This window comes from Desmodus rotundus, chromosome 8 (assembly GCF_022682495.2).
Source record: "Desmodus rotundus isolate HL8 chromosome 8, HLdesRot8A.1, whole genome shotgun sequence".
Classification (NCBI taxonomy): domain Eukaryota; kingdom Metazoa; phylum Chordata; class Mammalia; order Chiroptera; family Phyllostomidae; genus Desmodus; species Desmodus rotundus.
The window spans coordinates 47,013,326-47,034,343 of NC_071394.1; the positions used below are offsets into that span (position 1 = coordinate 47,013,326).

The 21,018-nt window shown below is 36.9% G+C and overlaps 1 protein-coding gene across 1 annotated transcript in view; it reads right to left on the bottom strand.

Moving 5' to 3' along the window:
- Positions 1–21,018, bottom strand: part of RP1 (RP1 axonemal microtubule associated) — a 293,397-nt gene that overhangs the window by 165,507 nt on the left and 106,872 nt on the right. The window contains exon 16 of the mRNA XM_024572510.3: positions 9,291–9,468. Within this exon, the coding sequence (XP_024428278.3) occupies positions 9,291–9,468 (178 nt within the window). The remainder of the gene's footprint in view (positions 1–9,290; positions 9,469–21,018) is intronic.

Below are 21,018 nucleotides of genomic sequence, written 5' to 3' on the forward strand. Positions count from 1 at the left end.
TAATAGATATCTCCAACCTAGCTGAATAATGACTCCAATTTTATCATATATGCTCATGAGTGCTATTTCTATTTAGGATTTCAGAGTTTAAGTAGTTTTTGTTTTATTCTTAGGGATCAGTCATAGTACAGCCATTTTTAAGTGGTAGTAATTCATACTATGATCATAAGATTTTAGAGGCCTCATCAGTAACAAAAAATTATACAGGTGTCTGATTCTACATAACAATAAATAGCAGATATTTCTCGATACCACAATTGCATTAAATAATTTAAGATGACTCATATAATATATGTTAACATGAGAAGGAATACCAACCTCATAGCTACAGCTACCAGGGATTGGCAAAGCGATCTCATGGAGTGACAGCACAGACTATGACAGCGCTGGTGTCTGGAGGACTGCCCAGACCCTATCATCATGTACATACTTCAAGGATTACAAGATCCAGTTTCTGACAGTAACAAGATTTTAAACACAAACTCTGAAACAACATGTTTTTCCATGTTTGTTTGCAATGCAGTGCTTGGGCACTGGAGACTGATGCTAGTAAAGAAACTTTAAAATATTAACAGGAAGATCAGATAACTAGAAATATGTATGCCGAGGGTAAGTAACTCTTGAAGAGGGAAAAATGTATAATTTAGGGCACATTTTATTATGACCCAATTAAGAGATCCATACTTTAGGGTCTACATTATTTACTAATGTAGACATCAGGGATCTACACAGACAAGACAAACTCTCTTCCAGTCAGTTCCATAAACATGAAAGTCAGTCAATGAATAAGACATGCTTTTGACATTAATGAGGCTTAGAGCCCAGAGGGAGAACATGTAAATAATGGTACATATTGATGAGTGCTATAACAGACAAACAGACAGGGTACCTCAAGAGCAGAGAGGAGAAAACAATTAATGTTCTAGCCTAGAAACCAGAAACAAGCACTTAAAGGGCTGCCTGACAGGGCTGGCCTAAGCAGACTGTGAAATGGGAATAAGCATCTTTCATCTCTCTCCACTCCTGCTAATGGCTTCTCAAGATTCTACCTTATCCTCAAAACAATGTCAGTTTTTTAAAATAAACACAGTAGTTGCTTTAATAGTAAAAATTCAGGGCCTAGAAGCTTTTTTTTGGACAGGTCACTAGGGTGTTCTTGTCCTGTATAGTAGGCTGCCCACACTGCCTTTGGGCCTGGTTGGGCACAGATGGAGGTCCAAAATCCAAGTACCAAATGGACCTCCAGTGGATTCACAACTGGCTCTGAATTGGAATAACTCTTACCATTGTACTCTCTTTTTCTCACTTTCATAATTTAAAAAGAAATGTGAAAATCATCGACCACAGCATAAAATAAAACATGGGATGAAAGTGAAATAACCAGAATTGTCTATCTGAAAATACTATCAAAAAGTATGTATGGCACATATACCTAGAACTGAATGATTATTTTATTCACTTCAGACAGTGTCTCATTATTACCAATAGTTTAGTAATATAAAGATCCACCAGACAGAAAAGCTATAACTCTATAGAGCGAATGAGCACACATTTTTGTTTTATTAAACACCAGCTACTTAGAAAGCAAAACAGCTAAAACTTACACAATGAAAATGTGTCATATTATTATGGCATTCATATTTTAAATCCATAAAGTTTATTTTATTATCTAAATCACACTTTTGTTATATTTTTCTAAATAAGATTATAATATATATATTCAGGATCTGATGAATTGGGTATGTGACAATATTTTATATATATTTTGAAATGAATAATCTTAGCAGACTAGGTAAAGCATAAATAAATTTTCCAAACATATTTTAATAAAAACTTCCATAAAGCCTGAACCTGAAAGAAATTCCTCCAATTGCAATGAAAATGTAACAGTTGAACAGTATCTTCAGTCCCACAGTTTTTCAGGCTATGAATACCCCAAGCCTCACAGTTTGTACACAGAAGATGGCTGATACCATAAAACTGGGCTGGAATCTGAGCAAGAGAATTATTGTGCACAATTATTGTGCATAATTTAAGTTTCCATTATGATATTTATAAAACTTGGATATGTTCACTGTTACCTAGATGTTCTATAAAAACAGCATATTGAAGTTAGTGGAAAGTCACAAGTAATCTTGATCCAGGGTTCTTTGAATAATACCTACACAGTGTGGTCTTATTAAATGGAATTATAAAGGTGGGCTTATTATCTGGAACGATGGAAAGAGTGAAATTTCAAATCATCCATACAACCAGATAATCCTCTGACAACCTTCTCTGTGGACCCTGTATGGTAACTGACCATGTGAACAAATGAAGTCAGATCTCTTCATACTTACTCCTATATATCGATATAAGGTTCATAGTAATAAATGTAAACTCACGAACAGCAGAATGAAGACGTTTTGTAGCACAAGCCAGCTGGCACAGCCAAATGGTAGTGAGGCAAAATGACTTTTATTATAACTTTTCAATATGCAATTAATTAATTAAACCAAATCCTTACCACATTTGTAGGTAAAGAAACCTAGTCACAGAGAAGTTAATTGACCTATCCAAAATGATTAGAAGAAAGAATGAAAGGTATTGCTTGTCTTCCAGGAATCTACCAACTCTATTTAATTTGTAAGAGATATACCATGATGAACTGGAGCAGAAACCAATGAAATTGAAAATATAAAACCAATAGAAAAAAATCAGTAAAACCAAAATCTGGTTCTTTGAAAAGAATGATAAAATCAGTAAGACTTTAGTCAGGCTAACTGAGAAAAAATCAAAAGGAGAGAAATTACAGAAACATCAGAAACAAAAGAGGAGACATCACTACATATCCGAGGGACATTAAAAGGGCAAATCAGGGCTCGGGCTGATGTGGCTCAGTGGACTGAGTGCTGGCCTGTGAACCAAAGGGTCACTGGCTCGATTCCCAGTCAGTGCACATGCCTGGGTTGCAGGCCAGGTCCACAGTTGGGGGTGCATTAGAGGCAACCACACATTGATGTTTCCCCCCTTCTTTCTCCCTCTCTTCCCCTCTAAAAATAAATAAATACAATTAAAAAAATTAAAAAGACAGAGCAGGGCCCTCCATGTGCTCATGAGCTTGCCAGCCCAAGCAGTGTACAGAGAAGGTGTCTAAGGAGGCTTGAGGAAAACAGGTACCTGCCCCATGGGAAGATCTCCACTGGAGTCTCTTGAAATGCAACCTTACTCTTCTCCTTCTACCATTATCTAATCCCTTATCCAAGTCCCTTGATTACTAAAGATGCCTGAAAATTTCAACTCTGTATTCCTGAACGCTGTAAAAGTTTGCTGTTTAAAAAAAAAACTGTGGAGTTGGATTGCTCTATCTCTGTATTGAAATACAAACAGCTCAAAACTTTCTACAGTTTCAAGAGGAACTTTTTTTTTTTTTTGCTATGGGGCAAGGTCACTCTATCATACATAGATAGCCCAACGCAAAGATTCTAAATGTAATAAAATGATTCGGGGTACTATAAACTTTTAAATAAATATTCTGCAACTCTTCACAGAGTTCCTTAACACTTCCCAAGTCATTGATCCCTTTGAAAAGCTAAAGGCCACGAGCTTCTTCCCACCTATAATACACACTTATGTGTATTTGCCCAATGTGTATTTACTCAAAATATACTTAAAATTTTAAAAGGTTTACAGATTCAGACTAAAAGTTCTTACTGTAATGCAATGTTATTCTTATAAGTTATGTTAATTAACTTAATCAAGGATATACTACTACATGTGAAAATAAAACCCAGATGTTCCTGACCTGAACTCTCATTCACTTTATGTTATACCTTTCATTCATTCCACGATCTACTCTGAGCAGGCACTTTGCTGCTTCTGGGGGACAAATGTCACTGTTTGGTACTTTATGGTCAGAGAAGTCCCATCAAATGCTGTGAGGTAACTTCTGACTTAGTAAAAAGAGAGGGCTTCAGGGGAGCTTTTAATTTCAAGTGAGTTATCATGAGGTCAGAGTTATCACAATAAGCCTCAAAGGGGACTGGGTTGTATTTTATCAACTGAATACCATATATTCTCCAAACTTGCTGAAATCCATTTTTTTGTGTGTGTGTGTGGCTTGTTCTTCACTGTTATAAGGACTAAGTAGACACAATAATCTGTTAAACATCTGCTCAGTATCTGCTTCAAGAGTTTCACATACCTTACAATCAAAAGCTTTATAAGGGAATTGGAAGCTCAAAGACAACATCCATTTCACTGAGATATTTGTATGTGTTTGAATGAGGGAAAACTAGTCTTTCCTCCTGCGTGTCTTCTCTTTTTTTCATATAGAACACTTTACTACTGACACTTGTAGTCACCAAATGTGTTGAAGTTTTCCCCACACCAAACAATTCTGCAATGTCAGCTGGGTGTCCTACATTCTAACTTAATTCTAACATAATCTACCTAAAGATAGCATCAGTTTATAGATTAAGGGCTCACTCCCACAAGACTGTCCCCACTTCACATGTCAATCTCAAATCCAGTTTGTTAACCGTGCTTCCAACTAACAGGCTATAAATCCAAAGTTCCCACATGCCCTTCCATGAGTTCCTTTAATTTGCTACAGCAGCTCACAGAACTTGGGGAAACACATTTACAAATTTATTAAAGGTTGTGATAAAAGATACAGAATGAACTCTGGAAGGGTCCTGACCACAGGAGCTTCTGTGGAGCTGGGGTGCATCATCCTCCTGGTATGTGGATGTGCTCACCAACCTGGATGCTCCCCAAATCGCAAACTGTTGGGATTTCATGGAGGTTTGCTTATATAAACATGACTAACACCATTTCCATCCCTTCTCCCCTCTCTGAAATTGGTGAGTGGGGTTGGAAATTCCAAACCTCGTATCATAGCTTGATCTTTCTGGTGACCAGCTCTCATTCAAAAGTCCACCCAAGTTGCCTTAATACAAAAGAAGCTCCTTGTGCCCTTATCACTTAGGAATTCACAAGGGTTTTAGGAGCTTTGTGCCAGGGGTGGGATCAGGGGCTCTGTGTCAGGAACCAGGGTGTAAAGACCAATATACATAGTTTGTATTATCTCACACTCTTTTTCTCTACATTTTTTTGTCAACATCTTTGTTTTCCTGATTTGGCATAAAATTTGGCATTACCTAGAAAATTAAGGAAAAACATGGGTAAAAGAAAGGACAAACAAACATCTGCACAAAGCAGAATTTCCAACGGTGCACACCAATGGAGCAAACAGCAGCCTTTGTAGAGCAGCCATTCTGTATGCTATCTTTTGTTCAAGTGTGCAGAGTCTAATGATTAATTAAAGTCAAAATAAACCCTATAGAGGAGTTGTGGCAACCGATTCCACGGGCACCCTTTCATTACAGTCTTAGGTGGGGGAAACACAAACTTCTTATAGAAGCTGAAGGGCTCATGGTGCACACATGGATTTCTTTAACCTGGTGATTCTCATCTAGTGAAAATGAGAAAATATTACTAGAGATTGTATTTTGAAGAAATGTTGGTGCTTCCTCAGAATTCCTAGGACTCACCATGCTCCAATAAAATTTCCATAGCAATGTCTCAGGCATTCTTATTAAAATAGAAAGTTGCCTTCCTATATTTAGAAATGACATCTGTAGGGCTAACATCTCTTGGAAGAGTATATTTCTGTACAAATGTAGACATTTACCATACTGGTGGTGAGATTCCCTAGGTGAATAAGAACATTTAGGTTAATCTGGGTGTCTATAGTAACAGGGGGAGAACTACTTTGTGGACTTTCAGTAGCAATCTTCAGAGATTCTGAGATTAGTAACAGGTAACACATAAAACACACTACCTCAAGACAGCCCAAACCTGGAAAAGGTCAGCCGAGGCCACAAAAGGTTAGCTAACTTATAATGTTCCATTCTTGCTTGAAGACCATGTCAACAGATGTTTCTATGTATAATATTTATACTACTTCCTATAAAATGGGCTTTATACCTTTAATTCTATTCATTGCTTCTTCCTACTGAATTCATGGGAGAGATAATCTTACTCAAGGACTTTATCCATGTTCTCGAACCCTCATATAGTGACAAAACATTTATGAGCCATATATAATGCATTGGACTAAAAATAGCACATCACTGCAAAATGGTGCTGTGGTTGTTTTTGCAGATTGAAAACAGACAGTGAGAAGGTGTGGGACCAGAAATTTTAAATATCTTTTTAATCTGAAAGTCTAGAATCCTTTGGAATACAGTAATTCCCCCTATTTTGTAGTTTTGCGTTTCATGGATTCAGTTACCATGGCCAAAATTGTGATTGAAAAATTTCTGAAGTAAATAATTCATAGGTTTTACAAATCTGGGCCATTCTTCAAAACATGATGAAATATTGGGCCATCCTGCTCTATCCCATCTAGGACATGACTCATCCGTTTGTCCAGGGTTTCCACATTTCATGTGCTACCTGACTGTCACTTAGGGGACTGACTGTCAAATTGTGCAGTGTTTGAGATCAAGTAATCCTTATTTTACTTAATAATGCCATATTCACATAACTTTTATTACAGTACAATGTTATAATTGTTCTATTTTATGTTATTTTTGTGAATTTTTACTGTGCTTAATTCAGAAATTAAACTTTATCATAGGTATGTATGTATAGGAAAAAACATAGTATAGATAAGGTTCAGTACTAACTGTGGGTTTAGGAATCCATGGGGGGGCTCTTGGAACGTGTCCCTCAAGGATAAGGGGGGACTATTGAGGAGAAGCAATCTTTATAGTGCTGAGGTCTATAGCTTTACAGTATGTTTGAAAAATCCTATCTACTGTTTTCAAGTCAAAAGAGTTACCTGCAATGTATGGATACTATTCAGTAGAACTTTCATAAATGTTAATTTAACTAACCCAAATTTCCATAATTATCCTCATGGGTTAATCCAAATAGAAAGAGTTTATTAATCAAAGGAATTTGCATTTAATCCTAAGGATAATTTCTGAGATCTAAGCATGATACCTGAGACTCCAAAGTCAGGACAAGAGAAAGCTTTGTATAGCCAGGACAAACAGAAACCTCTAGGCAATTCCCACAGGATGGACAACTAGTGCCAAAGCCACACTGCATATTGATGAAAATCATTTGTTTTTTAAAGTAAAAGTCAGAACATTCTTTATATATATAAAAGACTGCATCCCATTTCTTGTATAAAATTATACGTTTAGTATATTTAGAAAAAAAAGCATATATAACAGACCTTCATAAAAATCATGAAAAATATATATCAAAATATAGTTTTTATTTCTGGATAGATTACATGGGTAAATTTTCAAAAATTTCTGCAATTATATATATTTTATAATAAAAATCATAAAGAGGAAAATTATATAAACTATTTACAGATATCAGCCAGTTTAATCAATATAAAATCAGTCCTGGCACTATTTGCTCTAAGCTTTTAAAATTAATTCACAATAACTTGAGATATTCAATTATTTTTTCAAAAATATTCCTATAGTCTTATTTCAAATAATAAAGTACAGTCTCAAAAGACAATAGAAATAGTATATCTACTTTTCAAAGTCATATGAAATAAAGTAACCTGTGCTTTTCAGTGACTGGCACAAAATAACGGCCTGTAAATAAATGTTAGCTACTATTACTGAAACAAGTACTTTCACATGCACTTAACTCACTTAAATCTCCAGCAGCTCAACTGGGTAAATAGGGAAGATATTACTATTATCCTGGTTACACAGATGCAGAAACCAAAGTTCTTTGATGTTAACATGGCTTGTATATAAAGAAGAAAACTCAAGTCAGCTATGTTCTGGTAAAGGAACTAAATTGTAGAGCCTCTGTTGACAAACATGGCCTTTTATTATCTCTGTCTTGTGTATTGCCATACATTATTTTTTCTTGTACTCATCTTCTTTTCTAATTATCAATATGTATATCTTTTTTCTCTTCTTTTCTTCCTTTGTATTAGTTTTCCTTTCTTCCTGTGCTCTTCCTGCATAGTTGCTGTTCCCTGTTAGCTATTTCTCACTGTGTTCCCTTCTACTTCACCCTGTATCTTTCTGCCTTCTCTGAAATCATCTGTTTCCCTCCAGAGCTCTGGAGACAGATGGCATACCCATTGTGTTGAGTAGGAGTGCCACTCTGCCAGCCTGTGGAGGAACAGACGGTAGAGGGAGTGGTGGTGGTGTGTATGGCAGTAAGTTAAGGTATACTCGCCCAACAATTGGCAAAATTTAAATATGGCAACTGAAAGCTAAAATGAGATTGATGCAGATAGCACAAAGGATAAGACCAGATATACCATCATGTTAAAATCAACCTCTTTTTCTTAGTTTAAAATATCTTCTGTACAATATTTTATATAAATAAATATGTAATCTATATATATATATAGGAGTGGACAAAAGTAGGTTTACAGTCATAATACACATAAATAATGACAATAATTAATAAATAATAATACAAGAATGAACACTGTTTCATGTACTCACAACTGTAAACCTACTTTTGCCCCCTGTATAAATAATATCTATATAAATATAAAATGCCCTACAGATTTTATATAAACATTATGTATAAAGAATAGGTAGACTTTGATAAGAAAGGGAAGTTAAATAAGAGTCAGACTGACTAAGAAAATCTTCCAGATTTTGATTCAGCCAAAAATACATGGGATTCTATCAGGAAAAAATTAAACTGCAAGCTATATTTTGAAATAATTTAAGAGCAGAACAGAGCTACCTCATTAACCTTGGTGTTCAAGCAAATATATACTGTTTAATTGTTTAAGTAAAGACTTCAGATCCTTACTTCAATTTGCTAGAGGCCCTGAACTTAGACACGAAAACCAGTTTTCTGTCCTACCCTTAAACTTTTTTATCCAAATCCTATTTTTAATTCAAATACCTTTGTGTTGATCTTCCCCACCTTCTTTTCTACTATGATTATTAAAAATTAATAGCAATGAAGCTAAGAATGTTTGCAATAGCTCCATCCCTCTCAGTGTACATGGAAATATCCTCAAATAACAAAATATAAGCATACAAACACACAGACACACACAAATGCACACACCCAATTTTAAAAACTATAAAGGAACATGATGTAACAAAAACTTCCTACCTATCATTAAATATCGGAACCTGAGGTAAGTGGTCTTTGTTTTTTACTGATTCTTGAATAACAACTATAAAAAGCCTAATAGCAGAAACTTCCTGAGAAAAAATATGATGAAATTATCATAGTACATAAACCATCGCAAAGCAAAACAACAAAGTATTTCAAATTAAACATACATTTGATGACTTGTGGATAGAAGAAAACATTCCCATTCTTGGTGTAAATAACTGCTTTTGCCTGTCCATCTGACTGAAGTCCAACAAACAACCCTGGGCTCTTTGTAGATTCCAGGCTTACAGATGCATTTTCCAAGTTCTTCTTAATTTTAAAATGACAGTCAATATCTCCTGTACCCTGTAATGAATATAACATGATTTCATAAATATCAGCAAACACGGAAGGACAGAATTTAAAACCAATGACTTCACAAGAATAAAATTTTGCTTCATTTTCAAAACCTCACGACAAATCTAGAAACATCTGTATAAATTTCCCAATGCACTTCACCCTATTGAATAAGATCCAGAACCGGAGACCATGTGATTGTCTGAGGCAAGGGTGTTTACCTTGGAGAAAAAGGCTCTGAATCACAGAGAAACTTCAACTGAGGAGGACTGAGTGGATGCTGTCTTTTGTTCCAGTGTTGTCCATCTTGATAGGTGATTAGAGAACAGTGAAATGTGAAAGTTTCCTCTTAGAAAATAATATAATGATGGAAAGAGGAAGATTCTTACCATAAGTTCATTTACATTTAAACATAAATCAATTTTCTGTGCTAGTCCATATTTTCTGGATTGAATGGTCACTAGCACATCAAGTTCACATAAATTACTCAAAGACCATATAGCAAAAATTCAAGAATGAGAAACCTAGAAGTAATCTGTACAACAGATAATCAAAATTGCCTCTCTTTTTATGTCATTTATAATCTACTAGTAGAAATTTCAATTTTTTCTCATTTTATGGCCTTACAAAAATTTTAAGATTTATGAGTTCTAGAAAACAAATTTTGTGAGAATGAATTAAAATTTCCAATAGCAACTCATATTATTTGTAAAAGATAATTGTGTTCTGATCTCTGTCCTCAAATGTGAGCTTCTTCTATGTAAGAACCAAGTATCTGTTGTCTGTCTCTCTTTCATAATATAAGTATGAATTAAGCAACTTCTATTTTCTCTTCTTGTTATGGATAAAACTATGATGTTGAATTATTCATACACAAGTAGAGGACAGAGCACATATACAAATAATAATAATAGCATGTAAGACCAACAGGACAGAGATGGACTCCTTGGATTTAAGGAGAGAAAAAAAGGCACTAAAATCAGGAGAATCAGGAGGGACTTCCTGGAGAAGGTGAAGCTAATTTGAATGTTAAATAACAACTAAGCTAAATAGAAGAAAGTGGGAGGCAGTGGGAAGTAGGGAATTTCAGGCAGAGGGACGGTATGAATAAAAGTTGAGAGGCAACAGGCAGCATGGTGCATGGATGAACAAGCTTTTTGATGTTGCTGAACAATAAAGAGAGGAAGGTGAGTACAGAAAGGTCAGATCGTTTTGTGTCAAACTTGACTCAAGCTCTTCAGTTTCACTGTTATTTCCCAAATTTCAGGCCCATATCACCTCATGTCTCAATCACTACAACCACTAGTTGAAGTAAGGATAATATTGTTGGCATATTAAACCAAAGTATTTCCATTGCTCATTGTTAGCAGTCCCTCCCATCTACTGGATCAATAATGCCCACTGTGTCATGGATAAGTAGAACGTAGCCTAGGACAAGTAAATCTTTGTTCAACTTTGAATTCCCAAATAGAAGGGTTTTAATAAATCTATACCAAATACAAAATCAAAAGGAAGATGTTTTTAATTTGAAAAACCAAGCTTTTTTCAGAGATAAAATAGTTGTCAAAAGAAATTCCAAAGCTTGATTTTATGTACTTAGAGCCAAGCCTGGAGGACTAGACACCATAGAATTTACATGATAAAGCTACTGAAAAAGTATATACTACATATGACATAGAGAATATTTTCACCCTACAGAAAGAAGAAAATCCCATCTAGTGCTGGGAGAAGGAGGCCAGAGGTAAATGGCCTAGAAAAGAAAATGAATGTCCTTATTCAAACCCCAATTGATGTTGATTCTTGGTAATTCAAGAAATAAAAAGTAGTGAAATATTCATATATTTTAGGGTAAAAATCTTATGAACTGAGGGGCTATCCCAAGAAATTTATAAATTTCCCTTAGAAAATCCTAGTATCCAGCATAGTACCAGGGCAACATGGGGCCATCCAGGAGAATTAGAAATGTCTAAGGGAGAAATCATAGCAGTAGACACTGATATAGCTTCCTAGCTACTGCACAGCCCACATGAAAAAAAATCAGAGGGTACTGAAGTTATCCTATTCCCCAATGGCAGGCCCACGGATTGAGAAAACACGTGACCTGGAAAAGGGCCAGACTTGCTCTAAGTTGGCCAGAGTTGGAAACCTTGATATCAAAGGCTGGGCAGGCATCTCAACCCCCATGATATTGCTCAAAATATCCAGACTAAAATATCAGCCTCATTTGAAATTATATAATATTTACATGTCAAGAAGAAACCAAATAAGCCACACTGCAGCAGAGACAAGTGTGGGCCTGAAGAAGAGCTATGTCCCATGGTCCTTCACCACGATGTTTTTTTTTTAAGGTTTTGCACCTAGATACCATCTAAGGATGAAAGAAAAGAGAAAGAAAAAAATAAAAGGAATCTTGGCATTACTGACCTTTGAATTGGATAGAAATGAAGATATATATAAGCATATTTTGGCTAAAAAAATCAATCAACTGAACTAAGCATCCTGAAACATGCTAGAATTTCTGGACAAACTGTATGCTTTTGAGTCAAATTGTGCTTTGTTACAGAAATCTCAGTTATTCTTGAAAACTTGAGGTTCTCCATAAACTAGTCCATCTCCTACATAGAGGCCAGATTTAAAAACTCTGATATCATTATCAGCCCACCATCTGCCCAGACTTAGAACAGGTATCTCATTAAAAATGGGTGACATTTTACATAAAAGATCAGCCAATTGTCCATCACTCACACAACTGAAAACCCTTGCCCAAACACATATCTTTCCTTATCAACTCTGAATATCATAGTTAACCTCTTATGAAATTCTCACACTTTAGTGTAATCATTGATTACATTTTTCCCATCTAAATCGAAAGCTCCCTAAGGACAGGGGGCATGTCTTACTATATCAAGAGCAAAATTAGCAATGCTCAGTTTCTGCTTTTCAGTGGAAACTCATTAATTTTAGCTCTAAAGGAAGCTCTTTTTTGTTAATTTTTAACCTCATTATTTGTTCAGGTAATGTCTTTCCCTCTTTATTTTGATAATTGAAAATGGGATTATTCCCTCTAAAATTCACCATTCCAGTGATGGAGTTCAGGACACACTAGCTCAAAAATTGACACCATGGTATCTTGAATATTTCAAGCTGAGGGAAGTTATAAACCAGAAGGTACAGGAAGGATTTTCTAAATTTCCCCTGAAGCAGGTCATAAGATCTTTACATGAGAGGTAACCTCTCTACGCCAAGAAGAAAGGAGCAACATTATCTTTGAAGACAGAGGGACATTAAGAGGAATATGAATGAATAGGTCTTTCTGTTTTCCCCAGTTTACTACACTTAGTTCAGACCCTCTTCTGTCCTCACAGTTTCTATAGCTCTCCATTCTTAATCAAACCTAGCATAAAAACACTAAAGTTTAAATACTCCTTCAGGTTTTCATTTCCTTAAGAAGGTTCCTGTATCACATAAAACTTAAATTACATAAATTTGTTATATTTTTCTCTTGTAAATGTTATTTGATACTTTTCTTCCCCTATTCAGGAAATTTCTCCTGACTCACCTACTCTACTCGAATCAATCTGCCTCTCCTGAGCCCTCACCTAAGCAGTTAAACTATAACTTGAATTGGATTACTAATTTGCTATTGTTCTCTACATCAGTGATATGTGTGTATTTGTTTCATCAGACCGACTGTAAGAACCTGAGAAATCATATCATTTTTAACCCTCAGTTAAGTACTATTAGTGCAAAGAGTGAAAATAAAATTTAGTACAACTACATTTCAAAACAATAAGACTTTAGTGTTTTATTCCCTTTTCTTCTTTTATTTAAAAATCTCCGCTTTATCACTAGCCCAAATACAAACTGATTAATAAGATGGAGATGGGAAGTTAAAAACAGAGGCCCCTGTAATCAAAACACTCTTGTATTGGCATAAGAACAGACTCATAGATCAATGGAAGAGAATAGAGAGCTCAGAAAAAAATCCATGTCTCTTTGGTCAATTACTATTTGACAAAGGGGGATGAGCATAGAATGGAGTAAAAATAGCCTCTTCAATAAATGCTGTTGGGAGAACTGAACAAGCAAAAAATGAAAGTACACCACCAGTTTATACCATACACCAGAATAAATTCAGAATGGATAAAAGAGTTAATTGTAAGTTGTGACATCATAAAAGTCCTAGAGAAAAACATAGGCAGCAAGATGTAAGATATCCCATGTAGCAATACTTTTGCTGATGTAAATCCTAGGAAAAGGAAATAAAGAAAACCATAAACAAATGGGACTACATCAAATTAAAAAGTTTCTGCATGGCTGAAGAGACGAATATTAAAATGAAAAGGGAACTGAGTGCATGGGAGAACATATTTGCCAATGATACAAGGGTACATTGTATCATTGTATCGATGTATCAATGTATCATTGATACATTGGACAAGGGTTTGATCTCCAAAATATCCAAAGAACTCATAAACTGAACACCAGGAAGACAAACAACCCAATTAAAAAATGGGCAAAGGACTTGAATAAACACTTTTTCAACGAGGACATACAGATAGCCCATAGACATATGAAAAGATGCTCAACATCATTAGCCATCAGAGAGATGCAGATAAAAACCACAATGAGATATCACCTCACACCAGTCAGAATGGTCATCATTCATAAATCTAAAAACAACAAGTGCTGACAAGGTTGTGGAGAAAAGGGAACCCCAGTGCACTGAAGGTGGGAATGTAGACTGGTACAGCTGCTGTAGAAAACCATATGAAATTTACTGAAAAAACTAAAAATGGAACTACCTTTTGACCCAGCAATTCCACTGCTAGGAATATACCCTAAGAATTCCAAATCACCAATTCAAAAGAACTTATGCACCCCTATGTTCTCAGCAGCGCTGTTTACAGTAGCCAAGTGCTGGAAACAGCCTAAATGCCCATCAGTAAATGAGTGGATCAAAAAATGGTGGTGCATTTACACAACGGAATACTGCACAGCAGAAAGAAAGGAGGAACTCCTCCCTTTTGCAGCAGCATGGATGGAACTGGAGAGCATTATGCTAAAGTGAAATAAGCCAGGCAGTATAAGACAAACACCGTGTGATCTCACTTATAAGAGGAATCTAATGGACAAAATAAACTAATGACAAAGTAGAACCACAGGCACGAAAACATGGAACAGGCTGACAGTGACCAGAGAGGAGGGGGAAGGGGATAATGGTAGAAAGAAGAGGAAAGCACTAGTTAAAGAGCATCTATGAATGCTCTTTAACAATGTGAGGAGTGACTGTAGGAGTGAGGGGCGTAGGATAGTCAGAGGAGGTCAAAGGGGGGAAATTGTAATAAAGTAACAATAAAAATCTTTAAAAATGTATTGAAATAAAATATGATGTAGAGTTTATCTTTTAAAAAAAAGGATTTCAAGAACTGGACTGTTTTAACAAAATGCAGGTTGTATAATAAACACTTCTTTCTCTTCTAAAAAAAGGAGGTAGATTCAGTGAAAAGGGTCATGTTGTAGTTTGTGTGTTCTCCTACACGGTAACAACAAATACCAATTGGCAAAGCCATGTTGGAATACCTGATACATGTTCACATATCTGTAAGTTAAAATAACACTTATGCCCATTTCCCTCCACCTGGCTCCTTTGCAGAATGATTACCTACTAGTTACCATCACCAAGTGATAATTTAACTTCTCATTCATTCAACATTTGTTGATAACCTACCAAATGTCAGGCCTTGTTGAAAAGTTTAGGATATTTTAACAAATAAAGCAAACAAGAATTTCTCCGCTGTGGTACCCACATTCTAGTAATAAGTGTTCTATATACTGGAGCAGTACTAATGCTATTCATCAGTCTTTTCCAGAATGGATACCTTGACAATTTATTGCTGTATTAAAGCTTGTTTGCTCCTAAGGGGGGAGGAAATCTTTGTTGCTATCCTCAAGCCCCTCTGTATATTCTTCAAGTCATGCTCTAGAGATCAAAACTAATGAATAGACTATGGACTACAATAACAGTAAGACGTGAGACCATTTGCTAGGAAATTCAAACACAATAACTTATCTCATAATTTTATTAAATTGAGTTTATTTGCCCTGACTGGTGTAGCTCAATGGATTGAGTGCTGGCCTACAAATCAAAGGGTCGCAGGCTTGAATCCCAATCTAGGGGACATGCCTGGGTTGCCGGGCCAGGTCCGCAGTAGGGGTGTGCAAGAAGCAACCACATTGATGTTTCCCTCCCTTCCCCTCTCTAAAAATAAATAAATCTTTTAAAAAACCAAAAAGTGAAAATAAAAATAAAATGAGTTTATTTAACATTTTTATTAAGTATAACATGATTTAGACTCCCAGTTCCAAGTTCTGCATGTAAGAAGCTCAGAAATCACCACTCCTTCTTAACAAGAAAAAAGCTAAACAAACCAAAAAATTAACAACTCTTTTTGGATCTGTAAGAAAACTGAGAACACAGGGTAACTGTAGTCCCAAAGACTGGAGAGAGAGATAGAAAAATACAGGGAATCACAGCTTACTGGAGCAGAGACTCACCAGCAGAAACCAATGCAGGAACCAGTGCCTGGTACAAAATCTGAATTGTAATTGATGAATTCCTGGAAACTCAATGGGGACAAGTCTAAGAGTTAAAACTCCAGGGGGACCCAGTCATAAAGGGGACCCACACATTTTGGAATTTTACCTCCAGAGGCATAACCATGTTTCCACAGTAAATATCAAAGAACAATCCCTTCGTGAGGGAAAGGAACCATTGTGAAATATACTTCAACACTCTGTTCTTAACAGGGACTACCCATAGGAAAAACTAGTCAACCAGAGCCTAAACATTTGGGGTTATATCAAGGCCTAACTGGCCTGGGGGAAGGGACATACCCCCCAGCCCACTCTAGCCAACCCAGAACTGAAAGTCCTTGTTAAGTTCACAGTTCTGAGGCATAGGCTCACTAAAAATTTGATTTATCATTTTTTATTTAAAAGTCTTTTGTTGGCAGTGATGATAAAATTTGGTTCTTGAGTTCACCTAAGATAGAATTCAGAGCCAAGAATTCTAGTGCAAGAGAAAGTTTATTCACCCAGCAAAGAAAAAGTACACTGGAAAGAGAGAATGGAGTGGGTGGCTCAAAGACTGCCTTAGCCTTTTAGAAACAAAGTCACAGATGCAGAAGAAGTGAACCAGGCAGACTGCCTGGACTCAGGAAACAATAGCTACAGAGGCATTAAGAAGGTCCCTGAGTGCTTAGGAGCTATAACGCATGCTCCAGACAGAGTTTCCCTAGGTCCTTTTTCTTAAGGGGTTTTATCTGTTTTCTAAATGCAAGGATTTTAGGGGAGCATCTCTGTAGAATATTCATCAGCTTTCCAGGTGTGTCCTTTCAGGGTTCAGTCTCTATTGATCTGTCTTCCCTAAGGTGGGAGGTAATTTGTCATCGAATCTGGTCCTGTCAGTCACACTGTCACTTCATCTGGTTTTGCTATTTTTCTGGGCCTGAGCTGGAACCTAACTGAGGCCTAGATACTATCTCAAGTGTGACCAAAATGTTGTCTCCTGTCAACAGACCAAAGGCTTTGTTCCTACCATTATGTGATACTGATTAGAACCTCCTTGTCCTGAGGGCTTAATGCTTAAGAGAATGGTCCTGCAAGGAAAAAGGAGGAAGGTGAGTCACAGTGCTGGATGAGACTAATTTAAATCAACTATCTCAGTTCCTCCATTCTACTTGCCAAGGAATTTCCCAAACTTACTATCCCGCCTCACTTTCACTAAATTTTGTATTTTTCGACCCACTGCTCTAGCATTGTGTATATCTAGCCTACCTGTATGCTTCATATACAACTTCTTAAAAATATGAATTATCTTTATTTGCATGTGTAGAAATATATTTTGAGTGAAGAGGCAAAATTAGATAAATCTGTGATGAGAATATTTCCTCATTTCTACAAACTAAACTCTTGCCCATAAACAAAAATCCTGCTAGTGTGAGTGGTGTCTGTGTATGCATGTGTCTGGTATACTGACCACACTTAACTTGTTTTCCCTACAACTCCTACATCTTTTCTTCCTTTGCATTCATTTTTAATGACAAATTCTGCACATGTTATTTTGAGGCTTGTTTTCCTTCTATAAATTAACAACCTTACGATTGTTCCTAGTGAATTGCATGCTGTTTGTTGCTCACTTGAATCTCTACTACATCAAAATCTATTACAGTGATTTACTCCTACAGTATAACAATTTAATGGTAACAGAAATAGAAACATTTGTTATAAGATCAGCATCATTTGATTTGAACACAAGTGTGTTTGTCTATAAGAAATGATTTCAAATATACAATGGCAGACACCTTGGAGACATTAATGTTTTATTCAATTTAATTTATACAATAAAATGTTTGTTGAGCAGTTAGCTAGACTAAGGCACTGTTAGGTATTTAAGGAATGGTAATGACTTGGTCATACCTTATGTTCAACTTTGAATGCATCTTAAATCCCTTTGGAGGTTGTAAGCAAGCCTTACTATAGCTTCCAACCATGTGCAATTGAGAGCAATTAAGATGATTGTTCTGTTGTGTTTTCAAGAGTAAAGTCATGCTAGTTAGTGTTTTACTGTCAGATACAGTGAAAGTGAAAAATAAAATGCCTAATTGTTATATGTCAATACAATTTCTTAAGACCAAGAAAGCATATGCATTTTAACTAAAAGGCCCACTACCCAAGTTTCGGATAGAGAATTTTAGTCAGACAACCATTTCACTAAATGAGTTATAATATAAAAAATGTAATTACAAAGATGGTGGCCCAGTAGGAGGAAGCTGAGCCCACTCACTTGTGGCCCTGGAATGGCTTTTTGGCTGGTCTTCTGATAAGTGACCTATACAATCAATGGAATCTCAGCTGATATGAATTTTTGAAACCAAGGAGTACAGAGGGTGTTTTGAACTATCCAGTAAGAGATTTTATAAGTTGAGGGGGAAATGCCCTATGCAAGGTGCCTGTTGCAGAAGAGAGATAAGTCAGAAAAGGTAGCTTAGTGGCTCCCTCCCCTTCTGGAGCAGGATGTTGGTCCCACACAGGGAAACCCTAGTTGGGAGACACTTGGAAAACAGACAAAGTCTAGGAGAATTAGGCTACACACACACAGTGAGCAGCACATCCATAGCTGCAGAGCCATCTGGGAGAATTCCAGAGAGAAACTCTATCTAGAACTGTGGGAGGCAGTGGCAGGCTGTGGCCATCCCTGACCCAGAGAGACTTTGTGCTATCTGGGGAGATGGAGGACATGGAAAACTGGCCCAAGGCTCAGTGCTGCAGTGAGTGGGCCACAGAGAGACTCTTTTAAAAGAGGAGCTGAGGCAAGACTTGAGATTCGGCAAGGATCCTGTGCTTGAGTGTGCACATGTGCAGCAGCTCTTCCAACAAAGAAACCAGAGTGAAAGTGCAGTTTGGTCCCACTGAGTCCAGCTGCAAGGATGACCAGAAAGCGTCATGCTAAAGGGACTGTGGGACCTGACCCAGCACAGATGTCAAGAGTTCAGGCCTGAGTCTATTACAAGTGCGGCAAGCTGGGGACTGCACATCTAAGAACTGAACACTTGAGATTTGTAGCAGCCAGGCATATCCCCTCACAGGCAGGCGTGCCCAACCCCCACCTGCAGGATTGCAGGCTCTACAGATCAGTGAGGCCAGAGGCCAGGCTCAGGAGTAGGGACACATCAGTAGGGGAAAGAAGGGGAAGCTCATCAATAGGGGAAAGGAGAAGCTCTGAAAGAACATTTTCTGAACTTCTATGGGACAGTACAAACTACACTGGTTCCTCCGACTCTGATCCACTGATACCAGGAGAGCAGAGAGATTGGAGACTGACATAACAAGGGGTATACAGACCCCTGCCCAGCCTCAGCTGTTAGATAGAGCTGCCATCAGCGCCAAGCAGAATTGTTTGCACAGATTGGCCCCTGACAGGAAACGGACAGCTAATACACCAGAAACCATATGTTATTGGACATAATTTGGGCCAGACAGAGACGTGTGGGAAGAGGGAGGGAAAGCGCTCCCACCATCTTCCCTGAAGACTGAACAGTGCCCACCAGGGGTGATCCAGGGATACCACCCTCCTAGTTGCACCAGAAGTCCCCTCTGGAGGCATTTGAAGGTGGTACCAGCCATGCTTTTGGACATTAGATAAACCACTCCTGGGCCTTATGCTGATGGAATGCCCTTGCACTGGGCAGAACAGTGGGGACCTGCCAAGCCTGAAGGAGACAGGTGCAGACTGTGGACCACTTGTAGTCTCAAACAGGCTGCCTAGGGCTACACTAGGACACCCTCCTCTGACATTACCAGGGGAGGATCCAGAAAGAGAAGACAATGGCAAACACCATACTCTTCTAAGATGAAATCCACCATGGTCTTCTTCATTATGCAGTTATTTTTTCTCCTGCATAGCTTTTTAACATTTTTCTTTTACTTTAAGTTTGTTCCTATTATTTTACTACTTTTTATTTCAGTTTATTTCATATCTCATATTTTACTCCTCCCTTCTCTTACTCCATTTTGCCTTTTCCCTTCCCCTTCATTTTTCTTTTAAATTTTATTCTTTCTCTTTCTATGACTCATTTCTATTCCACACTGTTACTATTTCTCCTCCCTTTTCAGCCTCTCAAAACAGTTTTTCTTCCTATTAGTTATTTCACATTCCTCTCCCCATTTTTATAATATCCTTATTCTCTCTACACCTTTATTAATCTTTGCTTGTTGGTTGTTGATATGGGGGTGGTTGTTGCATTTCTTCATTTTATTCCTAGATGCTCACTATTTTTGTATTTCAAATCTCAAATTTTACTGTTCCCCACTCCTACTTATTTTCCCTTCCTTCCCTTTCTTTTTACATTTTAAATTTTACTTTTGCCCTCTCTTAGCCTGGTTCCCATTTCTTACTCTTATTATTTCTTCTCCCTCTATCCTCCCAAAATCAAATTTCTTTCTTTTAGGTATCTCATAAGCTTTTTCTTCTTTGTTTCTTCTTTTTATTTCCTTTCCACCTGCATTAATCTTTGTTCATTTGTCATTGTTATTTCTGGGTGGATGTATTTTTAAAATTTTGTTCCAAGTTTTTTAATATTTAAAAAAATTTTCTTAAACCTCATATACTCTTCCCTTTTCTTACTACATTTTGCTGTCTTCCTTCTGTTTTTATTTACAATGTAAATGTTCATTTCTTTCTTTCTTCACCTTGTTTCTATTCCCTACTCTTATTATTCCTCCTCCCTCTACCCTCTCAATATCATTTTTCTTTCCGTTAGTCATCTCATATTTGTTTCTCCTTTCTTATAGTAGTCTTAATCTCTTTCCACTTGTATTAATATTGGCTGATTTGTTGTTGATAGTGTGGTTGTGGGTGGGGATTATTTTTGCAGGTGTGGGTTTGGTTTCCTAGGTTGCACTGTTTTGTTCTGGCAGCACCTGTACAACTGCATACAAGATGTGGTGGACATTGTGACTCTCAGTCAGCCATCTGGAGGGAAGAACTCACCAAAG